General features: G+C 46.1%; 1 protein-coding gene across 1 annotated transcript in view; it reads left to right on the top strand.

Moving 5' to 3' along the window:
* The window catches only part of LOC309566010 (uncharacterized protein), a gene marked incomplete at both ends in the record, with an annotated part of 35,720 nt that overhangs the window by 4,985 nt on the left and 4,427 nt on the right, over positions 1-26,308 (top strand). The window contains 2 exons of the mRNA XM_082271029.1: positions 11,909-12,012; positions 25,856-26,099. Coding sequence (XP_082127155.1) covers positions 11,909-12,012; positions 25,856-26,099 — 348 coding nt within the window. The remainder of the gene's footprint in view (positions 1-11,908; positions 12,013-25,855; positions 26,100-26,308) is intronic.

Here is a 26,308-nt window from a genome sequence, read left to right as displayed (position 1 = left end):
TGGGCGGATGCTACTACTTCTTTCATACTCTCACAGACTTCGCAGCCCTGGAACGGGCCTGTGGGAATTTGGGCATTCCTCCTAATGGTAGCAATACCATTTTTTAGCTGACAGACCAATCCAATCCGTAGGGATAGACGCTAAGGATATACTAGGTATTGTATCTGGAGCTTTGGGTGACCCCTGAAGAAGGGCTCTTCTGCCCGAAAAGCGTAGGGTCGGTTCCGGTTCCATGATCACCTTGTACACCTAAGCGCCCCTATTGTGTTCGGTATTTGGTCTGTCATATGCATGCATATTTTTATGCCCTGTGATGTTATTGATTTATGTTATTATTTTGTATGTATTTTGTAACAATAAAGATATTTTATACAAAACACAGTGTTCAGTGGCATTTACAGTCCCATACATAGGGGAACCCTTCTTGTTCACAATTTATAGGGATGATGGCCACTGACACTGGGCACTGAGTGAAAAGATACTGTTTGTTCTTACACACTAGTATGTGTGCTTAATGATTAAGCACACATAGTGTGTGAAACGCGTCTACCTGTTGTTTGCCACATTGGGATGTTCGGTCAATAAACCTGAATCTTGATTATACTTGAGTGCAGCCATTTCTCCATTGAGTAGATCCAGATATACAAGCAGCTAAAGGTATGTAAAATCTTGAATTGCCCTGCGAAAGTTAGATTGGTCCCTGTTAGCTGTTTTATATGGGAAAACCTCAAAGATCAACAGGGAAACTTGATAGAAGGTGGGCTTAGCATTTATTACAAGAATGGTTACTTCAACCTGCCTGGGGACAGCAATTTAGTGCTCCTGCTTCATATTTGACTACAGTGCATCTGCCAGACCAAGGATTAATCTGATAATAGAGAATAATGGCAATGTGGCTGGTGGCATGCAACAGTATGTCAGTTGTGGAAAGACTTAAAGCTGAATTCCATCCTTATCTTTTGTGTTTCACAGTCGTACAAGCTCCTCTCCTGTACTGAAATTGCTTATTCTAATTTCACTAAACATTGTAAACTTTTCACAGTCTTCCTCATTTGCTGATAGGAGTACACCTAGCATCATCTAGCCCAGTGTTTCTCAGCTCCGGTCCTCAGGGCACACTAACAGGCCAGGTTTGCAAGAAAATTGAAATACATCACAGGTGATATAATTTGCTGCTCAGTGATTGCAGTATTCTAGTCTGCATCTCCCCAAGGTAATACTTAAAATCTGGCCTGTTAGTGTGCCCTGATGACTGGAGTTAAGACATACCGATCTAGCCCTTTCATCAGCCAATCCTATTATTTCTGGCCCACCCATTTCATTCATTGGATTTAAGTTCTTTCAGTCATGGAGGCTTACAGTCATGAGGGCATTACCCAGTACTACATTTCAGTTGTCCATATGAACGGCTCTTTTCCTTCTGCTGGCCAGCTCATTGGGGCCCATTGGATGTGGTGGAGCACTCAGGATAGTGTCCTTTTAAGAACTGATGCAGGCACTGACATTTAGTTTCTTGCAGACAACTTTGTCCCTCTTTTATTCAGGTGTAGTACAGGGTTGGCTAGAAACCTCTCACCAACTCTTGTAATAACAATATTTGCCTCCATTCCCCATCGAGGACTGTATCTGGTCTGTGACTGAAATGCTGTTCCCCTGACAGTTGGACAGTGGATTAGGTCAGGGTCTATGACCATCCTCTGTATCAGAGGGTGTCTTCTCTAGTGCCTCTCTCCGACCCAGATGGGGTGATCAGCGTTTGACCAGAGACACACACACACTCTCCAAATTACCTCCTTGCATCAGCCTCTAGCCAGGAACAACCCCTCCTCCTCCTCTCCGCTGGGAACTCTCTTGACTTTCTATGCATTAGGATAAAAAGCCTTCTGTGTATAGTAGCCCCCCTAATATTTACTTGAGCCCATCTCTGTCCAGCGATGTCCAGGAGTCCCTCGGCCATCCAGGACCACTGCACAGCAGAGGTAAGTATAACATGTTTGTTATTTTAAAAAAAAATAGAGACTTTACAATTACTTCCAGCTTTAACAAAACAATAGAAACTTTAAAGCGATAGTATAGTCATTTTGTTGACTTTTACCTACAGGTAAGCCTATAATAAGGCTTACCTGTAGGTACAATTAATATCTCCTAAACCTGCACAGTTTAGGAGATATTTGCACTGCATGCAGCCGCTGACGCTAGCGGCGCATGCGCTCTGAAGGTCCGGCGGACCTTCAGAGTTCCTTGCCGGAAAGTTAATCCCTCGCGCGCATGCGCGGGAGTGATGTCATCGCGGCTCTGGCCACTCACAGTGCCGGAGCCGCCGAACCCGGAAGAGACGCCAAGGGATCATGTCCACTCCTACAGCGGTGTCCGGGGATCCGTGTCAGGGCTTCGTTTTAAGGTATTTCATAATGAGCTAGTATGCGATGTATACTAGCTCCTTATGCCTTTGTCTTGCAGGGTTTGTTTTTTTGAGTATACAACCGCTTTAAAGTGGTTCTAAACCCTAAACATTTTTTACCTTAACCACTTGCCGACCGCTCACTCGAGCTCTACTGCGGCAAAGTGGTTAGTTCCCGTCCAGCGACGTGGACCTAGCGCCGCCGGAGGCTCGCTCCCACTGTATTCAGTCACAGCGGGAGTCCGGCCAGGGGAGGAGCGGCGGCGATCGCCGCTGCTCTTCCCCGATCGTCGGGGAATCGAGTCTGGAGATCCGCCCGCTTGTGTAAACAAAGCGGGCGGATCTCCTAAGTGACAGACAGTGACAGATTGCAGGGTTCAGCATAGCTGAACATGCGATCTGTCCCTGTGTCACTCAGTCACCTCCCCCCACACACGTTAGTAAGCACCAGGCATACCCCTCCCTCTCCAGTAAAATTAACCCCTTCCCTGCCAGTGTCATTTTTACAGTAACAGTGCATATTTATAGCACTGATTACTGTAGTAATATCACTGGTATCCCCAAAAATGTCAGTCAAGGGTCCGATCTGTCCGCCGCAATGTCGCAGTCCCGCAAAAAAATCGCAGATCGCTGCCATTACTCGTTAAAAAAAAAACACCAAAAATGACAAAAATCTTTCCCTTAGTTAGTAAACGCAATAACTTTTGTGCAAACCAATCAAAATACGCTTATTGTGATTTTTTTTTTTTACCAAACATAGGTAGCAGAAAACAAAGTGGCCAAAAATAAAAAAATTTAGATTTTTACATTTTTTGGGGGAATTTCATATAAAAAGAATTTGAAAAATATTGTTATTTTTTCAAAATTTACGCTCTTTTTTTGTTTATACCGCAAAAAGTAAAAATCGCACAGGTGATCAAATACCACTGTTTGTGGGGAAAAAAAGGACGTCAATTTTGTTTGGGTACGGCGTCGCACGACCGCGCAATTGTCAGTTAAAGTCGCACAGTGCCGAATCGCAAAAAGTGGCCTGGACGTAAGACAGCAAAATCCTCTGGTGGTAAAGTGGTTAATGCATTCCTTGCATTAAGGTAAAAAATGTTAAGGCATCAATACTGGCTCCTCACACCCAACTCCCCCCCCCCCCCCACACACACCCTATACTTACCTGAGCCCACATTGAATCCAGCGCTCTTGACGTCTGCAGTTCTTCTCTCCCCTTACTTTCCGTGTCTCGCAGGCTTTACTGAGGCAGCTGGAGCTATTGGCTCACAGTGCTGTCAATGAAAGCCAGTAACGAGGGGGCGGGGGGTAGGGGGAAAAGTCCCGCTGTTGTTGTCAATGAACGCAGTAGTGGGGGGGGGGAGGGAGCAAGCCTGCATCAATACCCCCATGGGAAGCAGCTTCCTATTGAGGGCACTAGCCAGAGAGGAGGTGCCAGGAGCGCCTGCAGGGAAGCTAAGAAGAGAATGTTCAGGGCTGCTCTATGTAATTCTGTTGCAAAAAGCGGGTAAGTATAGACATGTTTGTTATTTTTAAAAAAATGATTTCCTTTCAACCACTTTTATTTCTACAAATTGGTTTTACATGACCATAAGTATTCCGTTTAGACTGCCCTTGAGGTAGAGGAGTTGGCACTGCTAAGTTGGAAGCATATACAAAGTAAGCAACGTCTAAGACTGGTGAGATCACTAACAATTCCTCAGCTGGCCATTTTGCAATGCACTGTAGCTTTTGACAAGCAAAGCTAAATACATACAGTAAGTATTGTGGTAAACTTGACTTTGTGTATTTAGCAGTATATATTTTTTTTATTTTAATTAGTAAAATTATAATTTGCCTTTTAAAAAAAAAGGTTTGCTTTGGTAGTAATTACTAAATGGCTGTTGCAATTTTTAAATCTTATCTGTGCACTACACCATATGTGTGTGATAAGCCCTTTTATATGCTGATTAGTGGTGTTCGTTTCTAAATCAGTGGCAAGTTATTGCTGATGTCTTATCTTTAACTGGAAGTGCCAGTATATTCCAGGGATGTCTCTGTTTTTATTGTTTATGAAGTTTGAGCTCTGATAAACTCATAAACTGGGATCCTTGTGCAACTATTGGCTACTTTTTAATGAATAAGAAATACTATTATCCACATATCAAGCCAGAGACCCACAGAGCCAGACATGTCACTGGAATCGGTGAGTAGATGTTATATTATTTATTTTGCTTATACAGTATTACTGCCGTTGGTAGGTTTTAAAAGTATATGTGAACCTACGTGTTTGGCCCCCAGGATTGTTGCTTGCCCAGCTTGGTTCCAGTACTGTCAACATGTAGTCCTGTTAAGCTGGCCAAAGATGGGTAGAATTTCGAATGAGGAAAGTTTTTCTTCATTTCCAAATCTTTATTGGGTCAAATCGACGTTTGTTTTCGACTGCAGTGATGAAAAAATTAGAAAAAACAGGACGGAAATTATTTATTTATTGAATGAAAACATTTCTAACAGTGTGTGTGGTTTTTGTTCGATAAAGTTCATTCATTCTAAAATTAACCACTTCTGGACCGGAAGATTTTCCCCCTTAATGAATAGGCCATATTTTGCGATTCAGTACTGCGTTACTTTAACGGACAATTGCGCGGTTGTGCGATGCTGGACCCAAGAAAAATTGATGTCCTTTTTTGACCCACAAATAGAGCTTTCTTTTGGTGGTTTTTAATCACCTGTGCATTTTTTTATTTTTGGCGCTATTAACAAAAAAAGAGCGGCAATTGTGAAAAAATATCAAAATTTTTCTAACATTTTTGGCCAATTTATTTTCTGCTACATATTTTTGGTTAAAAAAAAATCACAATAAGCGTATTTTGATGAGTTTGCCCAAAAGTTATTGCGTCTACTAACTACGGGAAAGACTTATGTAATTTTTATTGTTTCGTTTTTTTTACTAGTAATGGCGGCGATCTACGATTTTTAGTGGGACTGCAACATTGCAGCAGACAGATCGGACCCCTAACTGACATTTTTGACACTTTTGGGGCGACCAGTGACAGTACTACAGTAATCAGTGCTAAAAATATGCACTGTTACTGTAACAATGACACTGGCAGGTAAGGGGTTAACATTGTGGGTGATCAAGGGGTTAAATGTGAGCCTAGGGGAGTGATTCTAACTGTGGGGGGGGGCGTGGCTTTTGAAATGATCATAGAGACCGGTGATTCTATATACAGTGGGTACGGAAAGTATTCAGACCCCCTTAAATTTTTCACTCTTTGTTATATTGCAGCCATTTGCTAAAATCATTTAAGTTCATTCTTTTTCCTCATGAATGTACACATAGCACCCCATACTGACAGAAAAACACAGAATTGTTGACATTGTTGCAGATTTATTAAAAAAGAAAAACTGAAATATCACATGGTCCTAAGTATTCAGACCCTTTGCTGTGACACTCATATATCTAACTCAGGTGCTTTCTATTTCTTCTGATCATCCTTGAGATGGTTCTACACCTTCATTTGAGTCCAGCTGTGTTTGATTATACTGATTGGACTTGATTAGGAAAGCCACACACCTGTCTATATAAGACCTTCCAGATCACAATGCATGTCAGAGCAAATGAGAATCATGAGGTCAAAGGAACTGCCTGAAGAGCTCAGAGACAGAATTGTGGCAAGGCACAGATCTGGCCAAGGTTACAAAAAGATTTCTGCTGCACCTAAGGTTCCTAAGAGCACAGTGGCCTCCATAATCCTCAAATGGAAGACGTTTGGGACGACCAGAACCCTTCCTAGAGCTGGCAGTCCGGCCAAACTGAGCTATCGGGGGAGAAGAGCCTTGGTGAGAGAGGTAAAGAAGAACCCAAAGATCACTGTGGCTGAGCTCCAGATATGCAGTCAGGAGATGGGAGAAAGTTGTAGAAAGTCAACCATCACTGCAGCCCTCCACCAGTCGGGGCTTTATGGCAGAGTGGCCCGACGGAAGCCTCTCCTCAGTGTAAGACACATGAAAGCCCGCATGGAGTTTGCTAAAAAACACCTGAAGGACTCCAAGATGGTGAGAAATAAGATTCTCTGGTCTGATGAGACCAAAATAGAACTTTTTGGCCTTAATTCTAAGCGGTATGTGTGGAGAAAACCAGGCACTGCTCATCACCTGTCCAATACAGTCCCAACAGTGAAGCATGGTGGTGGCAGCATCATGCTGTGGGAGTGTTTTTCAGCTGCAGGGACAGGACGACTGGTTGCAATCGAGGGAAAGATGAATGGGGCCAAGTACAGGGATATCCTGGACAAAAACCTTCTCCAGAGTGCTCTGGACCTCAGACTGGGCCGAAGGTTTACCTTCCAACAAGACAATGACCCTAAGCACACAGCTAAAATAACGAAGGAGTGGCTTCCCAACAACTCCGTGACTGTTCTTGAATGGCCCAGCCAGAGCCCTGACTTAAACCCAATTGAGCATCTCTGGAGAGACCTAAAAATGGCTGTCCACCAACGTTTACCATCCAACCTGACAGAACTGGAGAGGATCTGCAAGGAGGAATGGCAGAGGATCCCCAAATCCAGGTGTGAAAGACTTGTTGCATCTTTCCCAAAAAGACTCCTGGCTGTATTAGATCAAAAGGGGGCTTCTACTAAATACTGAGCAAAGGGTCTGAATACTTAGGACCATGTGATATTTCAGTTTTTCTTTTTTAATAAATCTGCAACAATGTCAACAATTCTGTGTTTTTCTGTCAGTATGGGGTGCTATGTGTACATTCATGAGGAAGAAGAATGAACTTAAATGATTTTAGCAAATGGCTGCAATATAACAAAGAGTGAAAAATTTAAGGGGGTCTGAATACTTTCCATACCCACTGTAGAAGGATCACAGGGGCTCTATGATCATTCCAGGGAGAAGAACGGTCAGCTGTGTTTACAACAGCTGACCGTTCTCTCTCAGCTGGGAATGATCGCGGGTGTCAGGTGGCAATCGGAGCCGCCTGCTCCGTGCATCGGCTTCTCCGCTGCCGAGTGCGCCGCCGGCGGCAAGCTTCCCCCCAAGCTGCCCACTCCCGACCAACGTAGACCTATGTCGGTTTGCGCAGGAGAGCCACCCTGCCGCAGTATAAAGGCGGCGGGTGGTCGGCAACAGGTTAAATGTTCTGAAAATGTTCGCCCAAATTTTCCTATGACTTTTCCAAATAATTTTCATTTGAAATTCTATCCATCTATGGTCAGATTAAAGCCGAGTACACATTGTATGTTTTTTTTTTTGGGTTGCATGAAAAAAAACCTGAAAGCTCTGGGCATATCTGCTGTACTAACCATGTGAGGTTAGTTCAGAGATCTCCCCAGCTGAGCTGTTGGGTTCTGACAGGGGGAATACTGCCCTGCCAAAGCACTCCGATCAGCGCTCTTTACCATTGGCTGAGCAGTGATCAGGAGTCAGTCGGCTGCTGGTTTCCTAGCATGCATGTCCGACAGAAGCTGGCCGAGCGTCCGATTTCTGTCGGACAGACTGGCCTGCATACGGACTGAATGTCGGGCGTTTTTTTTTAACCGACCGTTGTCTCCCCCGACATTCAGTCCATGTGTATGGGGCTTAAGGCTCCATGCACAGTAGCTTAAAAACCGCTGCTACTACAGGAGTTTTGTGTGTTGCCTGTAGAAGCAGCTTAATGTTATCCTATGTGTCCATGCACATTAGAACGATTACAAGCATATTTTAAGCTCAATATTTAGAGGCAGGAAAAATACCCTTCTGAATTGTGTTTCTGATTGATGGTTTTTGGTAGAAAAAATGCAAAACTTGCCTAAACTACAAAAAACGTTCTATATGAGCTTTTTTTTCTGCCAAGGGAACTGTCATTTTTTTAAGCCTGGTGAGCATGGAACCTAAAGCAGCCCATAGATGAGTCTGTTTTTTTTTTTTTTCATTCAACCAGGGGGTTGAATGAAAAATGACTCGATTCCCCCATTCACACACTCCTCAGAGAACACTGATTAGCACTCCCAGACTAGAGCCAACTATGCTGATTGAAAAGGGAAAATCCGACAGGTTGGTTGCACCAATACTTGGATAAAAATTAGGCCAGTTCCTGATGAACCAGCCAAATTTTATTCTATGTATGTCCAGCTCCAGTCTGGTCACATTATCGGTTCTCATCGCCAGCTTCATTATAGCGATGGGACATACGACAATGGATGCTCTATAGTAAGCCTACAATGCATCCAGAAAGTATTCACAGCTCTTCACTTTTTTCATATTTTTTTATGTTACAGCCTTATTCCAAAATAATTATTTTCCTCAAAATTCTACAAACAATACCCCATAATGACAATGTCAAAGAAGTTTTTTGAAATCTTTGCAATTTTATTAACATAAAAAAATCCCATGTACATAATAAGTATTCACAGCTTTTGCCATGACACTCAAAATTGAGCTCAGGTGCATCCTGTTTCCACTGATCATCCTTGAGATGTTTCTACAACTTAGAGTCCACCTGTGGTAAATTCAGTTAATTGGGCATGATTTTGAAAGGTACACACCTGTCTATATAAGGTCCCACTGTTAACAGTACATGTCAGAGCATAAACCAAGCCATGAAGTCCAAAGAATTGTCTGTAGACCTCCGAGACAGGGTTGTATTGTGGCACAGATCTGGTGGAGGGTACAGAAAAATTTCTGCAGCATTGAAGGTCCCAATGAGCACAGTGGCCTCCATCATCTTTAAATGGAAGATGTTTTGAACCACCAGGACTCTTCCTGGAGCAGGCCGCCTGGACAAACTGAGCAATTGGGGGAGAAGGGCCTTAGGGAGGTGACCAATAACCCGATGGTCACTATGACAGAGCTCCAGCGTTTCTTTGTGGAGAGAGGAGAATTTTCGAGAAGAACAACTATCTCTGCAGTACTCCACCAATCAGGCCTCTATGGTAGAGTGGACAGACGGAAGCCACTCCTCAAAACAGCCTGCCTGGAGTTTGCCAAAAGGCGCCTCAAGGACTTTCAGACCATAAGAAACAAAACTTTCTGGTCTGATGAAACAAAGATTGAACTCTTTGGCCTGAATGGCAAGCATCATGTCTAGAGGAAACCAGGCACTGCTCATCACCTGGCCAATACTATCCCTACAGTGAAGAATGTTGGTGGCAGCATCATGCTGTGGGGTTGTTTTTCAGTGGCAGGGATTGGGAGACTAGTCAGGATCGAGGTAAAGAACAGTGCAGCAGTTCAGCTTTCAACAGGACAACGAACCTAAGCACACAGCCAAGATAACAAAGGAGTGGCTACGGGACAACTCTGTGAATGTCTTTAAGTGGTCCAGACTTAAACCCGATTGAACCTTTCTGGAGAGATCTGAAAATGGCTGTGCATTGACGCTCCCCATCCAACCTGATGGAGCATGAGAGATCCTGCAAAGAAAGATGTGAGAAACTGCCCAAAAATAGGTGTGCCAAGCTTGTAGCATCATACTCTAAAAGACTTAAGGCTGTAATTGGTGCCAAAGGTGTTTCAACAAAGATATCTATCTGTTTGAAGGTGGAACAAGATATAAAACTGTAATTTTTTTGTGAAGAATCAACAACAAGTGGGACACAATCATGAAGTGGAATGAAATTTATTGGATATTTCAAACTTTTTTAACAAATAAAAAACTGAAAAATTGGGCGTGCAAAATTCTGCCCCCTTAAGTTAATACTTTGTAGCGCCACCTTTTGCTGCGATTACAGCTGTAAGTCGCTTGGGGTATGTCGCTATCAGTTTTGCACATCGAGAGACTGAAATTTTTGCCCATTCCTCCTTGCAAAACAGCTCGAGCTCAGTGAGGTTGGATGGAGAACGTTTGTGAACAGCAGTTTTCAGTTCTTTCCACAGATTCTCGATTGGATTCAGGTCTGGACTTTGACTTGGCCATTCTAACACCTGGATATGTTTATTTTTGAACCATTCCATTGTAGATTTTGCTTTATGTTTTGGATCATTGTCTTGTTGGAAGACAAATCTCCGTCCCAGTCTTAGGTCTTTTGCAGACTCCATCAGGTTTACTTCCAGAATGGTCCTGTATTTGGCTCCATCCATCTTCCCATCAATTTTAACCATCTTCCCTGTCCCTGCTGAAGAAAAGCAGGCCCAAACCATGATGCTGCCACCACCACGTTTGACAGTGGGGATGTGTGATCAGGGTGATGAGCTGTGTTGCTTTTATGCCAAACATAACGTTTTGCATTGTTGCCAAAAAGTTGGATTTTGGTTTCATCTGACCAGAGCACCTTCTTCCACATGTTTGGTGTGTCTCCCAGGTGGCTTGTGGCAAACTTTAAATGACACTTTTTATGGATATCTTTAAGAAATGGCTTTCTTCTTGCCACTCTTCCATAAAGGCCAGATTTGTGTAGTATACGACTGATTGTTGCCCTATGGACAGAGTCTCCCACCTCAGCTGTAGATCTCTGCAGTTCATCCAGAGTGATCATGGGCCTCTTGGCTGCATCTCTGATCAGTCTTCTCCTTGTATAAGCTGAAAGTTTAGAGGGACGGCCAGGTCTTCGTAGATTTGCAGTGGTCTGATACTCCTTCCATTTCAATATTATCGCTTGCACATGCTCCTTGGGATGTTTAAAGCTTGGGAAATCTTTTTGTATCCAAATCCGGCTTTAAACTTCTCCACAACAGTATCTCGGACCTGCCTGGTGTGTTCCTTGTTCTTCATGATGCTCTCTGCGCTTTAAACGGACCTCTGAGACTATGACAGTGCAGGTGCATTTATACAGAGACTTGATTACACACAGGTAGATTCTATTTATCATCATTAGTAATTTAGGTCAACATTGGATCATTCAGAGATCCTCACTGAACTTCTGGAGAGAGTTTGCTGCACTGAAAGTAAAGGGGCTGAATAATTTTGCACGCCCAATTTTTCAGTTTTTTATATTTGTTAACACAGTTTGAAATAGCCAATAAATTTCGTTCCACTTCATGATTGTGTCCCACTTGTTGTTGATTCTTCACAAAAAATTACAGTTTTATATCTTTATGTTTGAAGCCTGAAATGTGGCAAAAGGTCGCAAAGTTCAAGCCGGCCGAATACTTTCGCAAGGCACTGTGTGTGTATACATATATATATATATATATATACACACACACACAAGGTAATTGCTGAAACAGTAACAAAAATGTAAAAAATTGCTTCAGCCTATGAAGGGCAAAAATCTCTAGGATCACTAATCCTAGAGCAGGGTGTATTGTATGTACACCTTGTCTATAGATTAGAAATGAAAGTGTGTGGGATGGGAGCGTGATTATTTTACTGCAGGCAACAACAGATCGAGGAACAGTATACATGCAATAGTTGAATACATTTTGTCATCAATAACTAATTGATAGTATACTGTCCACTTTTTTCTATATCTCTGCTTATAGAAAACATAGAATCCAGTTGTGATCTCCACCTTAGCAAACAAAACCCAAAATCTGAGTGGATCTGAGTCAATTTTTATTAGCGAGGCTAATGACTGCTTTTTCCTAATTTAGTGTTCCACCTTTACAAATGGAGATATTATTGAAATCTTGCAACCTGGACATCGCCACTGGGCTGTGTATGTAGGTGATGGACATATTGTACATTTAACAGGTAGGTAACCCAGGAAGAACTATGCATCATAGGTAGCAAAAAAATGATAAAACTGATTTCTGTGTTATAATTATAGTCAAATGCATTCTAAATACATTCATTTCAAAAATATTTATGTCTGGATCTCTGAGTGTGGAACATAGGATTCATGTTTTTAGTTAACATGCTTTGATAACACACAATTACATATACAAATATATGTTGTACTTTAATATACCTTTGGCTGAATAAAATGGAGCCAGGTTTTTAGCATACCCATTCTCTCTAAAACACCCTAGCTAAAAAAAATATAGTATACATAAATATTTAAGGGGTTCACATCAAATGTGGTCACAATCCAAAAGCTAAATATCCAACTTCTGTCTAATAAATAGATATCGGTGTCTTGTTTAGTTATCAAATTGCTATAAAGCCTTACCCTAGGGATGAATCACTGCTCAGAAACATCCACTTGTGTGTGAGAATTTCAGCCTGTGTTATTGAGCTTTGTAAACAGATTTTTTTCAACAAAACAATTATAGATACATAACTATAAGGCCTCATGCACACTGGAAGTTAGTCAGAACGTCAGTAGAAAGCTGTAGAGGGAGTTTTTCAACTTTTTTGCAGTAGTGTTTTTCAAAGTTTTTCAGCTTTTTTTTTTTTTTTTAGCAAAACTATATTCCCACAAAAGCTTATGGCTCAAAAACGTTGATAAACGCCGAAAAGCCATGTTTCCCGACAGTATCCATGGCTGCATACGTATGGGTTAACCCCGCCTCCACTCCTCCCCTATAGGACTCCACTCTCATAAATCTTTGCTCTGAGCCAGATGCCACCTTCCTTTTTTGTCCTCCTCCCAAGGACCAGAATGGTTGAAGTCTTTCCTTGGATGAAGTGTCCACGATCGAGGCCTGGTTTTTCGTCAAGCTGTGCCCCGGAAGACGTCTGGAGTCTCCAGCAGTCCAAAGCTATTAGCAAGGTGTAGAAGGGCCCATAGTGCTGCCAGTCAGTGCCCATCTGTGCCTAGATGAGCAGGCACTGACTGGTGTCATGTGGAGTCCCCAGCAATCCCCAGCTATTAGCGGGGTGGAAAAGGGCAATGGATTCATTGCCATGTGGAGTCTCCAGCAATCCCAAGCTATTAGCGGGGTGGAGAAAGGCGATGGATGCAGTGCCATGAAGAGCTTAATCTTGGCCATTGGCAGGCAAAGCGGCAGTACGGCCAAACAGCCTTGCTATTAGCAGGTGGCCATAAACTCCATGGGCCCATGCAGCAGCGTCTTATGGATCCAGGCATGGTCGTTGGTATGTCGTGTGCGGTGATGTATACTTTTATTTTTGCATATTTCATGGCAGCAGTTGTGTGTGTTTGTATGTTTGTTTTTCTTCCCTGGCTCTAGTGTCTTCCAGCTTATGGCAGCTGGAATGCATTTGCGTTCCAAGCCGCCACTCTCTCTCTTCCGCCTGGCGTCCCTGGGTCACTCCTGCCCAGGGACTCCGCGCATGTGCACTGTGGGCGGCGGTGGTGTCATTACAGTGGAGAAATTCAATCAGCGGTCAGTACTGTTGATATTGGGATTTCTCTGTGGGCAGCTTGCAGCAGTTTCCCTAAATGCTGTGTGCAATCATCACAGGTAAATGCACTGCAATAACACCCTTGTGTGCTGCCTGTGTGTGTGTGTGATCCTGATTGTTCTATCACCTGTGCAGGTTGGCTGTCTGTGCAGTTTTCACACTACGGATGCATCACTGCCCCCCCGCTGGTGGCCAGCCCTTGTGTAGCGGGGATGAGAGGGTGTGTTTAACCCTTTCCTTTTCTCGCTTCCCTGGGCATGCCTTTTGGGCTTTTAACCCTTTTCCCTTCTATCCTATTTTGTTTTCTTTTAGGTTTTTAAGTCTTTCTAGTTCAGATTGACAATACCCTGCTTGAGATGATCAAGACCTCATTAAGTCACTACATCAACATTCTTCTTCTAGATTTAGTCATCATTATTCACCGTCAAGTTCCAGCCTTCATAGAAGAAGCTCTGAATCCCCCTTAGGCACCACATCCACCGCCATGTCAGCCACTCTAAGGAAGGAGCATGCTGGGGATGCAGGACTGGGGTCCCAGAGGCAAGTTTCTGTGTGAGCCATACTAAGCCCAGGCGGTTGGAAAAGGGGATGGTGATTTCCAGCAAATAGAATTTCTGGTGAGGCGCGTAGTGCCTCAGATCCTCCAGATCCAATACAATAATTCTTCAAGGGAGCAACTAGGTTCAGAGTAAGCAGAGGTGTTCCAAATGGAATCTCCCTTTTCTCTTACGTCCTCCGACAGTCGCCGCCTCTTCATATTCGTCACATATGGGGGTATTAGACTTTGCTCCGAAGGAGTAGCTAGGCAACAGAATATGTTAACAATAAAGCTTTAACATATCCCACCCTCAAGGGGTGGTCCCCTCAGTCAATACCCTCCTACTTCCTGCAACCATATCTCAGTTTTAATGTCTAGCTTGTCAGGAGTGGCTGGCTCTCTCTGTGCTGGGACTTTTTGTCCCAGACTCTTTCTTCTTTTTGATATTTTGTTTGAGTTTTCTCTCTACCTTTACTTAGCTGTTATTTTTGTCAGCATTAGTTAGTTCTTCGGACGAAGAGGATCATGCGGACTGGGTCTCGGGCTGATCCCCCTGGTCGCAGGTCGTGGGTCAGTGGCTTCCCAGTCTGCCATCGAGCGTTCAGCCAGGTAACGCTCCTGGAACGGTGAACGACCCATCCCTGTTCGGTGCAGGGATGATTGGTGAGGTGGCTACCTCACCGGACGCTGTGCGGTTTCTGAACCGCCATTGTGTGCGTCTTGAATTGCGACTCTCCCTGCCTCATGTGCAGCGGCTTGTTCGCCTGTGCGGGTTCCCCACGCCATGTGAGGTAAGTGTATCTATGTGGGGACCTGTCTGTCTGGGGGGGGGTCTCAGTCTGGGACTGTGTAACCTGCCTTTAATCACACTGCTTGTCTCCCTATCTCTCGGCTGCATGCTGTGGGCTGCAAGGGGGGGGGAGCTGTATGACACTGAGTATGTCAGGCTGGGCAGTGTGAGGAGCTGTGTGCTGTGGGGCATGTTTTTAATGGCATGTTGGGGCATATACAGCGATCGCTGCGGCGATCTAACATGTATCCATATAATGGGATAATATTGTGTGTGATTTTATGCACTGTGGAGCGGCGATTTCGGCGCCAAACGACGCCATTTTACCGGCGCCCGCTCCGGCCGCATGGTTTACATGCACGGCGGCCATTTTCTTGTAGCCTCCATAGGCTTACATAGAGCGCCCTGGCAGCATCATTTCCTCTCTCCTGGAAGCACCGATCGAGGCAGCAGCAGCAGCGGAGTCTCCTCAGGTTTTATCCTTCTATTCCTGTGTTCCATTGCCTGTATTCAGTCTGTATATTCCCTGTGGGGGTCTCATTGTGCCTGAGTGTGGTGCGGTGGGCTGCGCTTGCCGCGCTTGCTGTAAGGGGGCAGTTAACCCTTGGTTGTCTGGCATACAGGGGCAATGGATTCTCAGGAGGGCAAGTTTCCCACAGTATTGGTGGAAAGCCAGGGGACCGCTGTTTCCCCCCCAGGGGGGGATTTAGCCACTATTGTGGCTGGCCTTGCTGCACAGGTGCAAATGCTGGTGGCTGCTCAATCTACTAAACGGCCCAGAGTTGCTCTGTCCTCTGATTCTGAGGGTGAAGGTGATGGGGCTGTTCTGGCGGGGACCCCCCTATCGGGGTCCCGCTCCTCTCTTGATCTAGTGGGGTCTGAGGTAGAGGCTGAAGTTGAGGGGGTTGATAATTCTCCCCCTGGCTCGCCTGAAGAGCTTGCAATCATGGATGAGTTGATTGCTTCCATTAAGCAGACGCTACGTTTGCAGGACGAGGTGTGTCCCCCAGCTGCCTTGGCGGCTTATGGGACGCAGAGAAAACGCAGGACGCCGCAGGTTTTTCCCTGCAATGCTGATTTTCAGCGCGCTGTTAAGGACCAATGGCGCGATTTGCGCAAGCCTTTTGCGGTACCAAGTAAATTTAAGCTGCGTTATCCTTTCTCGCCTGCCACTGATGAACGGTGGTGTGTGCCTCCGCCAGTGGATCATGCTATTGCGGTTTTGAACAAAGCCACTGCGATCCCTGCAGAGGGATCCCCTGTTTTCCGTGATGCCACGGATAGGAGACTGGAGTCTCTTGCCCGTCATACTTATTCTGTTACGGGTTCTATGCTTAAGGCTCTGTTTGCTTCTCTCATGGCGGCCCAGGCGATCGCAAGTTGGACGCAGATGCTTAGGCGCGTCCTAGTGGCCGATTCGGCCTCGGCGGCGACCCTGGATATGGTGGATCAGATCCACCAGGGTGTCATGTATCTGTGTGATGCGGACCTGGACCTGATTCCGTTGGCCGCGCGTGTGCACAGCGTGGCGGTGTTGTCTCGCCGCCTGGTTTGGTTGAAATGTTGGTCGGTGGACCAATCTTCACGTAAAACCTTAGCCAATCTGCCTTATGATGGGTCTCGCCTTTTTGGGGAGTCCCTGGATGTGTTGATTAAGGGGATTACCGGGGGTAAGAGCACTCTCTTGCCCCATTTCCCCAAGGCTAAGGGGGCTTCTGGGAAGAAGCATGCTCATTTTCGGCCCCCTCAGGGGTCCTTTCGTGCCTTTCGGCCGCACTACAAGGGCAAACCGTTCAAGGGCCAGGGCTCTCAGAAGAAACCCTGGTCTGGGAAACAGAAGTCCGGCCAATCCGGACCTGCGGCCCATAACAGTTCGGCCTGAAGGGGCGCCCTCACCCAGTTTTGGGGTGGGGGGACGCTTGCTCGGTTTTCTTCAGCCCTGGTTGGCCCGTGTGCGGGACAGATGGGTTCTGGAAATCGTTCGATCTGGTTACAAGATCGAGTTTCTCTCTCGGCCAGAGAGCAGATTTTTTCCCTCAAATCTACAACTGTCTCCAGAGCGACTGCGGGATCTGCACCTGGCGGTGCGGGACCTGAGGGCTCAGGGAGTGGTGGTTCCGGTGCCTCATCGGGACAGATTTCGGGGGTTTTATTCCAATCTGTTCACCGTGCCCAGAAAGGAGGGCAAGGTTCGTCCAATTCTGGACTTGAAAGCTCTGAACCGCTCTGTGCGGGTTCGCAAGTTCCGCATGGAATCCCTGCGCTCGGTGGTGGCTGCCCTGGTTCCGGGGGAATTCATGGCCTCCATCGATTTGAAGGATGCGTATCTTCACATCCCCATATTCGAGGGTCATCAGAGATACCTTCGATTTGCCATTGCGGAGGATCACTACCAGTTCGTGGCGTTGCCCTTTGGGCTCGCCTCGGCTCCGCGGGTCTTCACCAAGGTGCTTGCACCGGTTCTGGCATTATTGAGAGCCCAGGGCATTTCTGTCCTGGGGTATCTGGACGACATTCTGATTCGGTCTGCGACCAGTCAGGGTCTGGAGAAGGACCTGTCTGTCACGATGCAAACTCTGCAGGAGTTCGGTTGGACGATAAATGTTCCAAAGTCGACACTGAGTCCGTCGGTTCGTCTTCCCTATCTGGGAATGATTCTGGACTCGGTGCAGGCGAAGGTCTTCCTGCCGGAAGACAGACTCAGGACTCTTCAGGAGGAAGTCAGGTCCCTCAGGGACGTTCCGAACTCGTCTCTGCGGACGTGTATGAGATGTCTGGGATTGATGGTCTCGGCTTTCGAGGCGATTCCTTTCGCGCAGTTTCACACGCGGGGTCTCCAGGCGGAGATCTTGTCCAAGTGGGACGGGCGACCTCAATCTCTGGATCTTCAGATCTCGTTGAGTCATCGCACCAGGGAAAACCTTCTGTGGTGGCTCCAGTCCCCGTTGGTGTCCGGGGGCAAGTCGTTTCGTCCGATCTCGTGGACGATAATCACCACGGATGCCAGCCTGTCGGGCTGGGGTGGTGTTCTGGGCGTTCTGTCCGCCCAGGGGACCTGGTCGGAGGGGGAGTCTTCCCTCCCGATCAACATTCTGGAATTGCGTGCGATAAGGCTCTGTCTTCATCGCTGGACGGACCGGCTGCAGGGCTGCCCGGTTCGGGTGCAGACGGACAATGCCACGGCGGTGGCCTACATCAACCACCAAGGGGGCACCAGGAGTGCCCGAGCGGCTCGAGAAGTGGCCGACATTCTGTCTTGGGCCGAGACTCATGTCCCGGCGATAACGGCGGTTCACATTCCGGGAGTGGAGAACTGGCAGGCGGACTATCTGAGTCGCCAGACCCTGGATCAGGGGGAATGGTCTCTCCACCCGGCTGTCTTCCAGATGTTGTGCGCGAAGTGGGGTCTTCCAGATGTGGACCTGTTCGCGTCTCGCCTCAACTACAAGGTGAAGAGGTTCGTGGCAAGGACGCGCGACCCTCGGGCAGACGCGTCGGACGCGTTAGTGGCCCCGTGGCATCAGTACAGGCTGATGTACGCGTTTCCACCGATTCAGTTGCTGTCCCGGTTCCTTCGCAGGTTACACTCGGAACGCAGCACGGTGATTCTTGTGGCACCGGACTGGCCTCGCCGGTCCTGGTACGCAGACCTCGTGAATCTGGCGGTCGACGCCCCCTCTTCGGGACGATCTACTGTCTCAAGGACCGATTTACCATCCTGCTTTACAGTCGCTGGCTTTGACGGCCTGGCTGTTGAGACCGAGGTCCTGAAGGAGAAGGGTCTCTCTCCAGAGGTTGTTCATACCTTGATCAACGCGAGGAAGTCTTCCTCGGGAAAGGTTTATTACCGTACTTGGAAGGCCTATTTTGCCTGGTGTGAGTCCAGGGGGTTTTCACCCCGCACGTACTCGGTTTCCCGTGTGCTGTCTTTCCTTCAGACGGGTGTCGATCAGCGTTTGGCGCTGGCTACGATAAAGGGTCAGGTGTCTGCGCTGGCCGTTCTGTTTCAACGTCCCGTGGCTTCCAACTCCTTGGTTGGCACTTTTATTCAGGGTGTGCGGCATCTGGTTCCTCCTAGGAGGGATCCTTTGCCCCCTTGGGACTTGAATCTAGTCCTGTCTGTGTTACAACGTGCTCCTTTTGAACAGATCAGGGAGATCTCGTTGTCTATGTTGTCCAAAAAGGTCGCCTTTTTGGTGGCGATCACTTCGGCTCGCAGAGTGTCGGAACTGGCGGCTTTGTCCTGCAAGTCTCCGTACCTGGTTGTTCATTTGGATAAGGTGGTCTTGCGACCTAATCCTTCTTTTCTGCCGAAACGAGTTTCGGAATTCCATCTTAACGAGGATATTGTTTTGCCTTCGTTGTGCACGAAGCCTAAACATCCAAAGGAGGTGAGATTGCATTCTCTGGATGTTGTTCGGGCGATTAGGGTTTACCTTAAATCGACTGAGTCTTTTCGAAAGACGGACTCCTTGTTTGTTCTTCCAGAGGGTCCTCGGAAGGGCATGGCGGCTTCCGCCTCTACCATTGCCAAATGGATCAGGCAGACCATTGAACAGGCCTATGCCTTGCAGGGGAAGGTTCCCCCTGTGCCTGTGAAGGCGCACTCTACTAGATCTCTGAGTACGTCTTGGGCCTGTCGTCATGGGGCTTCTGTAGCCCAGGTGTGTAAGGCGGCGACTTGGTCGACCGTACACACTTTCACGAAATTCTACAAAGTAGATGTTCAGGCATCGGCGGATGCTTCCTTTGGCCGCAAGGTTCTTAGTGCGGCTGTTCCCTAGGGTCCCTTGTTGGGGACTCCTGGCTGTTGGGATAAGTTTTGTATCCCCTGGTTTTTTGTCTTTTCCTGGGTTGTTGCTCCTGTTGAGCACTTATTTTTGCTGTTGCCCAGCTGGTTTCCTTCCTTTGGTAAGGTTCCTTTCTTTGATGTGGAGACTGCGTTGCCTTTCGGCGCGGATGCGTTTCCCACCCCTCATGTTTGCACTGCTTTGGGACGTCCCCATATGTGACGAATATGAAGAGGCGGCGACTGTCGGAGGACGTAAGAGAAAACGGAATTTTTGTAAAATCTTACCTGTAAAATTCCTTTCTCTGAGTCCTCCGACAGTCGCCGCCCCCGCCCCTCTTTTGGGGTTTGAATGTATACTCTACTGCTATTCCACTAAAACTGAGATATGGTTGCAGGAAGTAGGAGGGTATTGACTGAGGGGACCACCCCTTGAGGGTGGGATATGTTAAAGCTTTATTGTTAACATATTCTGTTGCCTAGCTACTCCTTCGGAGCAAAGTCTAATACCCCCATATGTGACGAATATGAAGAGGCGGCGACTGTCGGAGGACTCAGAGAAAGGAATTTTACAGGCAAGATTTTACAAAAATTCCGTTTTGTTCTCAACTCCCTCTCGGGAATTTGAGTGGAGTGTTCTAGGACTGTCTCCGTTAAAGGCCTCTCTGTCATGTTTGCCTTTCTACTGGCTATCACGTCGGCATTAAAAAAACAAACAAAAACAAAAAAAACTCAGAGATGGATTCACTGGTCATGGAAAACTTTTCTTAACGTTCTTCCAGTTCGAGCAGTGCTTTTATCTATGTTTGACTCAATTCCCATGGGTACATCAGTTTTTCATGGGAACCAAGAAATTGTTCTGGCACCCTTTGGGATACTAACTTTCGTCCTTTAGACATGGGAGAGGTCGCCCTGTGGCTTAGTTGGTTAAAGCGCATGTCTAATAAACAGGGAATACTGAGTATGACTCTCAGCAGTACCTTCCTTTGGTTTTAGGAATCTCTGAGACATTGTGAAGTTACATCTAAAAGCTAGAGCTTCCTTCAGGCTTCATAATGCCTGTTCATCCTTTTTTCCGTAAAAGACAAAGGGAAACGTACCTCATCTAGGACGATTGTGGCATGGATTGTCTGGGCCATCCGACAGGCTCACAGAACCGAGGGCTTGGCTCCTTTGGGGATGTTGACTGCTCACTCGACCAGGAGTGTGCCCACATCCTGGGCGGCTTTGCAGCATGTGGTTTTCAATGTAATAGGTAGGGCGACCTTGTGGTCCCTGATCAATACATTTATGGCCAGTAGCGGCCGGTGTACTTAGGGCGCAGGGGCGCCGCCCCCCCATCCATGCGTCCGGCCCCCCTAATCTGCATGCAGGGGCGCCGGACGCATGGAGTTTTTTTGGCATCACCTGATTAGAGCCAGAGGCTCTAATAGGGCGATGCAAAGGGTGGACCCGGGGCGCAGAGCAATGCGTTCCGAGCCCACCCATTGTGTGACAATAGCGAATGAAAATTTGCTATTGTCACACCGATCCTCCTCCTGGCCAATCAAGAAGCGTGTCCGATACGCGCTTCCAGATTGGCCGCAAGGCAAACCCGATGCCATTGGCCGAGGTTGAGGCGGGAGCGCAAGGACTGGAGGAGACGCGCTGCCGGTTACCGGGACTGAGGAGAAGCCGCCCGCCGCCGCTGCTGTTCCAGGTAAGTAAGGGGGCACGCACGCTGATCTCTGCATTGGGGGCATGTATGCTGGTCACTACATTGGGGGCACGCACGCTGATCTCTGCATTGGGGGAATGTATGCTGGTCACTACATTGGGGGCACGCACGCTGATCTCTGCATTGGGGGAATGTATGCTGGTCACTGCATTGAAGGGGGCACGCAAGCTGATCTCTGCATTGGGGGCTTGTATGCTGGTCACTACATTGGGGGCACGCACGCTGATCTCTGCATTGGGGGCATGTATGCTGGTCACTGCTTTGGGGGCATGTATGCTGGTCACTGCATTGGGGGCATGTATGCTGGTCACTGCATTGGGGGCATGTACGCTGGTCACTGCATTGGAGGCATGTACGCTGATCTCTGCATTGGGAGCATGTATACTGGTCACTGCATTGGGGGCATGTACGCTGATCTCTGCATTGGGGGAATGGTATGCTGGTCACTGCATTGAAGGGGGCACGCAAGCTGATCTCTGCATTGGGGGCTTGTATGCTGGTCACTACATTGGGGGCACGCACGCTGGTCACTGCATTGGGGGCATGTATGCTGGTCACTGCTTTGGGGGCATGTATGCTGGTCACTGCATTGGGGGCATGTATGCTGGTCACTGCATTGGGGGCATGTACGCTGGTCACTGTATTGGAGGCATGTACGCTGATCTCTGCATTGGGGGCATGTATGCTGATCTCTGCATTGGGGGAATGGTATGCTGGTCACTGCATTGAAGGGGGCATGTATGCTGGTCTCTGCATTGGGGGCATGTATGCTGGTCACTGCATTGGGGGCATGTACGCTGATCTCTGCATTGCGGGAATGGTATGCTGGTCACTGCATTGAAGGGGGCATGTATGCTGGTCTCTGCATTGGGGGCATGTACGCTGATCTCTGCATTGAAGGTGGCATGTACGCTGGTCACTGCATTGAAAGGGTAATGTACGCTGGTCACTGCATTAAAGGGGGCATGTACACTGGTCACTGCATTGAAAGGGGGCACGCTGGTCACTGTGCATATAAAGGGGGCACGCTGGTCACTGTGCATATAAAGGGGGCACGCTGGTCACTGTGCATATAAAGGGGGCACGCTGGTCACTCTGCATTGAAAGGGGGCACGCTGGTCACTCTGCATTGAAAGGGGGCACGCTGGTCACTCTGCATTGAAAGGGGGCACGCTGGTCTCTCTGCATTGAAAGGGGGCACACTATACCTTAATTACTGAAGGCCCCTTTCACACTTTTGCAACCTCAAAGTCATGCAATTTTTTACAGCGTTTTTTGCCGCAAAGCAATGCCTATTACATTTTACTGTTTGCGACCCCTCAAAAATGTTGAGCACCAGCCACCACTGTTTATGGCTCATTATTGTGTAGAGCCAGCCTCTTTATCTTCTGTTAATTTTTGGTTTACAAATCCTGTCGGTGGACAGTGTCAATTAAACCCTTATCTTTGGTTCTGAAATTGCCCACCCGGGTGTGTATGGCTAGTTATTTCCCATACATATGCTGCCATGGAGTCTGTCAGAAAAATAGAAAATTTCCTATCAAATACTTACCATAATTTTCCTATCCTGATGGAATCCGTGGCATCAGGAGTTCCCACCCAGAGTCATGAGTAGGCTATTTACGGAACGTGGCCTTTGGCTCAGAGCAAAGATTTATTGGAGTGGAGGCGGGGTTAACCCATATGTATGCTGCTATGGAGTCCATCAGGAAAGGAAAGATGCATAAAATATTTGATAGGAAATTTTCAATTTTTTCTGAGTTTTTAGGCTTTTAACCACTTAAGCCCCAGCCCTATTTCGGACACTTTTTGTTCACAAGTTAAAATCAGTATTTTTTCCTAGAAAACTACTTAAAACCCCCAAACATTATATATATTTTTTAGCAAAGACTCTGGAGAATAAAATGTCGGTCATTGCAATATTTTTTGTCACGCGGTATTTGCGCAGCAGTCTTTAAAACGCCATTTTTTTTGGAAAAATATTGAAAAATCACATTTCACTGCATTTAAAAAATACTAAACAGTACAGTTAGCCCATTTTTTGTATATTGTGAAAGATGATGTCACACCGAGTAAATAGATACCCAACATGTTACGGTTTAAAATTGCGCCCCCCCGTGGGATGGGGTTTAGAGTTAGAGTGTAGCTCTTTTTTTTTAATTATTGCTCACGCTCTGGCGATCGCGGCGATACCTCACGTGTGGTTTGAACAGCGATTTAATTTGGGGCTCGACTTCCGTATACGTTTTTTTTTTGTGCACGAGCTAACAGTGACGGTGGCGGCTAATTTTTTTTTTCCCATTTATTTAATTTATTTTTTTAACTTTATTACAGTTTAAAAAAAAAAAAAAATCTGATCACTTTTATTGCTGTCACAAGCAATGTAAACATCCCTTGTGACACCAATATGTAGTGACAGGTACACTTTATGGAGGGATCGAGGGTCTAGACCCCTCCACTACACTTCCCTGTATGCAAAACGCCGAAAACAGCATTTTTGCATACAGCCGTTTTTCAAATCTGCCGCCTTTTGCAGCACAGTAACCCGGAAGTGACGTCATGGACACCGCCTCCGGGTTACGTCATCGGAGACCCAATCGAAGCCGTTTCTGGCTTTGATCGGGACTCCATCCAGCCGGCGGACGTGCCGGCTGGGTGCTCGGGGCTCCCGGTGGGACGGGAGCTCCGGTAAAAGCCGCGGGAGGGGGGGTACGTCCCCTCCCGCCCCCCCGGGTAACGATCGAGCGGCTCCCGAGCCGCATCGGTCGTTACTGACGGAATGCCAACCGTCGGCTCTAAACCACGGTACCGGGATGATGCCTCTAGCTAGAGGCATCATCCCGGTGCACTACCGCAAAGTTTACCGACGTACCCATACGTTAGTATGCGGTAAGTGGTTAACAGAGTTAGAGCGTTTTTACAGCTGAAAAACACCTTGAATCCCGCTAGTTCTGGGTTTTTTTTACAGCCAGAAAACGCCCCTGCCAAAAATGGCTGATAAAAGCCTATGTGTGCATGGACACATAGGATAACATGCTGGGGAGTTTACTGGCTAACTAAAAAAGCAAACTCTTGAAGTCCTACTAGACCTCTAAGGAGAGAGCTTCTCCACAATAGAATGCACAAAAGAAAAACAAAAATAAATGGATAACAGCTCAACCTCCTCACAGCTAAATCAATGTATACATGTAGCGCGTTAAACAAGTGAAAAACTTATGTGGTAAACAGGCCAACCACGTGTGCCATTAATGTAGACTGAATGTGAATATGACAGGGCTACATATGGTAATCTTTTACTTGTTTAACACACTACAGGTATACATTGATTTAGCTGAGGTTGAGCTGTTATCCATTTATTTTTGTTTTTCTTTTGTGGAGTTTACTGGCTGTAGAAAAAAACGTCTGATGCCAAAAACAGCAGCTATAAAAACATCCAGTGTGCATGAGGCCTTAGGACGTTTAGGAGCAGTTGGGAAATTGGGCGTTTTTTTCAGCAGCCCCTTAACTCTCCTCTGTTATCTTATCTATCCATGTAAACTGATTTTTGTTATAGTTGTTTAGAGGCAGTTGCATTTAGAGACATTTTCTTGAACGCAATAAATGCTTCTAACAGCTTGCAAACTTGTCTAAACGCGGTAGAAACGTTTATAGGCGTTTTAGTTTATAGGCATTTGTAATAGGAAAACATTGCTGAGAGAGAGATCAAGTAAAAGCTGTTATCTATGAAATCGTTGATGAACACCGGTAAACGTGGCATGTAAAAGTGGTAAAACTGATGTTTTTTAACTTTGTTCACTAGCTTTCAGTTCCGGTGTTCAGAAGATGTTTTCAAACGTCCAGTGTACATGAGGCCTAAATGTAAAAATTCTACTAGAGTTTTACCTGCTGGCTGGATGAGAGAATACAAATGATTCAAAATCACATTCATAATAAATATTTTTTATTTACCCAACAAAAAATATATATTTTTAAATATATTTTTCGACCTGACTATAATAATAAATTAAGTACATTCTCTTTAACTATGTTCATTAAATGGACTAAATACGGTATCTATCTATCTAAAAAAGCGAAAATAAGAACATTAAACACAGCATGAGTTGATAGTTATGCAATTTCTTCTAAAATAGTGAAAGTTCCATTTAGAAGCATTCTTAAAAAGCATTTAACTGTCTACAATAAAAGTGGACCCTTTTTGAGACTACTGTTGAAGTCACGTGGAGTCCACCCCGCTATTGTTTTATTGGGATCTATGATTTTACATACTTTGCAGAGTGCTAGCTGCAAGAGAGATCTGATAATGTAACCAATCAGATAACTGGCTCTAAAAGCACTAATAAAAAAGACAGGGCCAAAGGGGGCTGTATGTAGAGATCACAGGGACTGCAGCACACAGAAATTATATACCTGTTAGTCCTTTATATTGATTCAGATACCATTGTGTATGCCCAGGCAGGATTATTGGTAGTGGTGATGATGCTGTACATGGAGAGTCCAATGTTGTTGGGAAAACTACAGTGGAGACTGAGGCCAAGGGATGCAAGTATAAAGTAAGCAACATTTATCATGATCTGATACCTGTGCCGAATGAGGACGTGGTAAAAACAGCTCTGCAGATGGTGGGTGAAAGTAAACCTTATGGGTCCAGCTGCCGAGATTTTGCTTTGGAACTGAAATATGGACGTGGAAATCTGGATATTGTAAGTGTGATATATGACTGATTCCTATAATCATTTACATATACAGAGTTTATATATATATATATTTTTTTTTTCTTAAGAACAATTGCCAAAAAATATTCATGCACTTTATTAATTTCGCAATATAAAACACTTAGTCTTTTTTAGTTGTTTGGAATGAAAAAGGAATGAAAAAGGATTATAATATTTTTGGCATCTTCTGTTTCTTG

The sequence above is a fragment of the Pelophylax lessonae genome (assembly GCF_965119305.1).
Source record: "Pelophylax lessonae genome assembly, chromosome: 10".
In the NCBI taxonomy this organism is placed as follows: Eukaryota; Metazoa; Chordata; class Amphibia; order Anura; family Ranidae; genus Pelophylax; species Pelophylax lessonae.
This window is presented reverse-complemented; position numbering and strand designations above follow the sequence as displayed.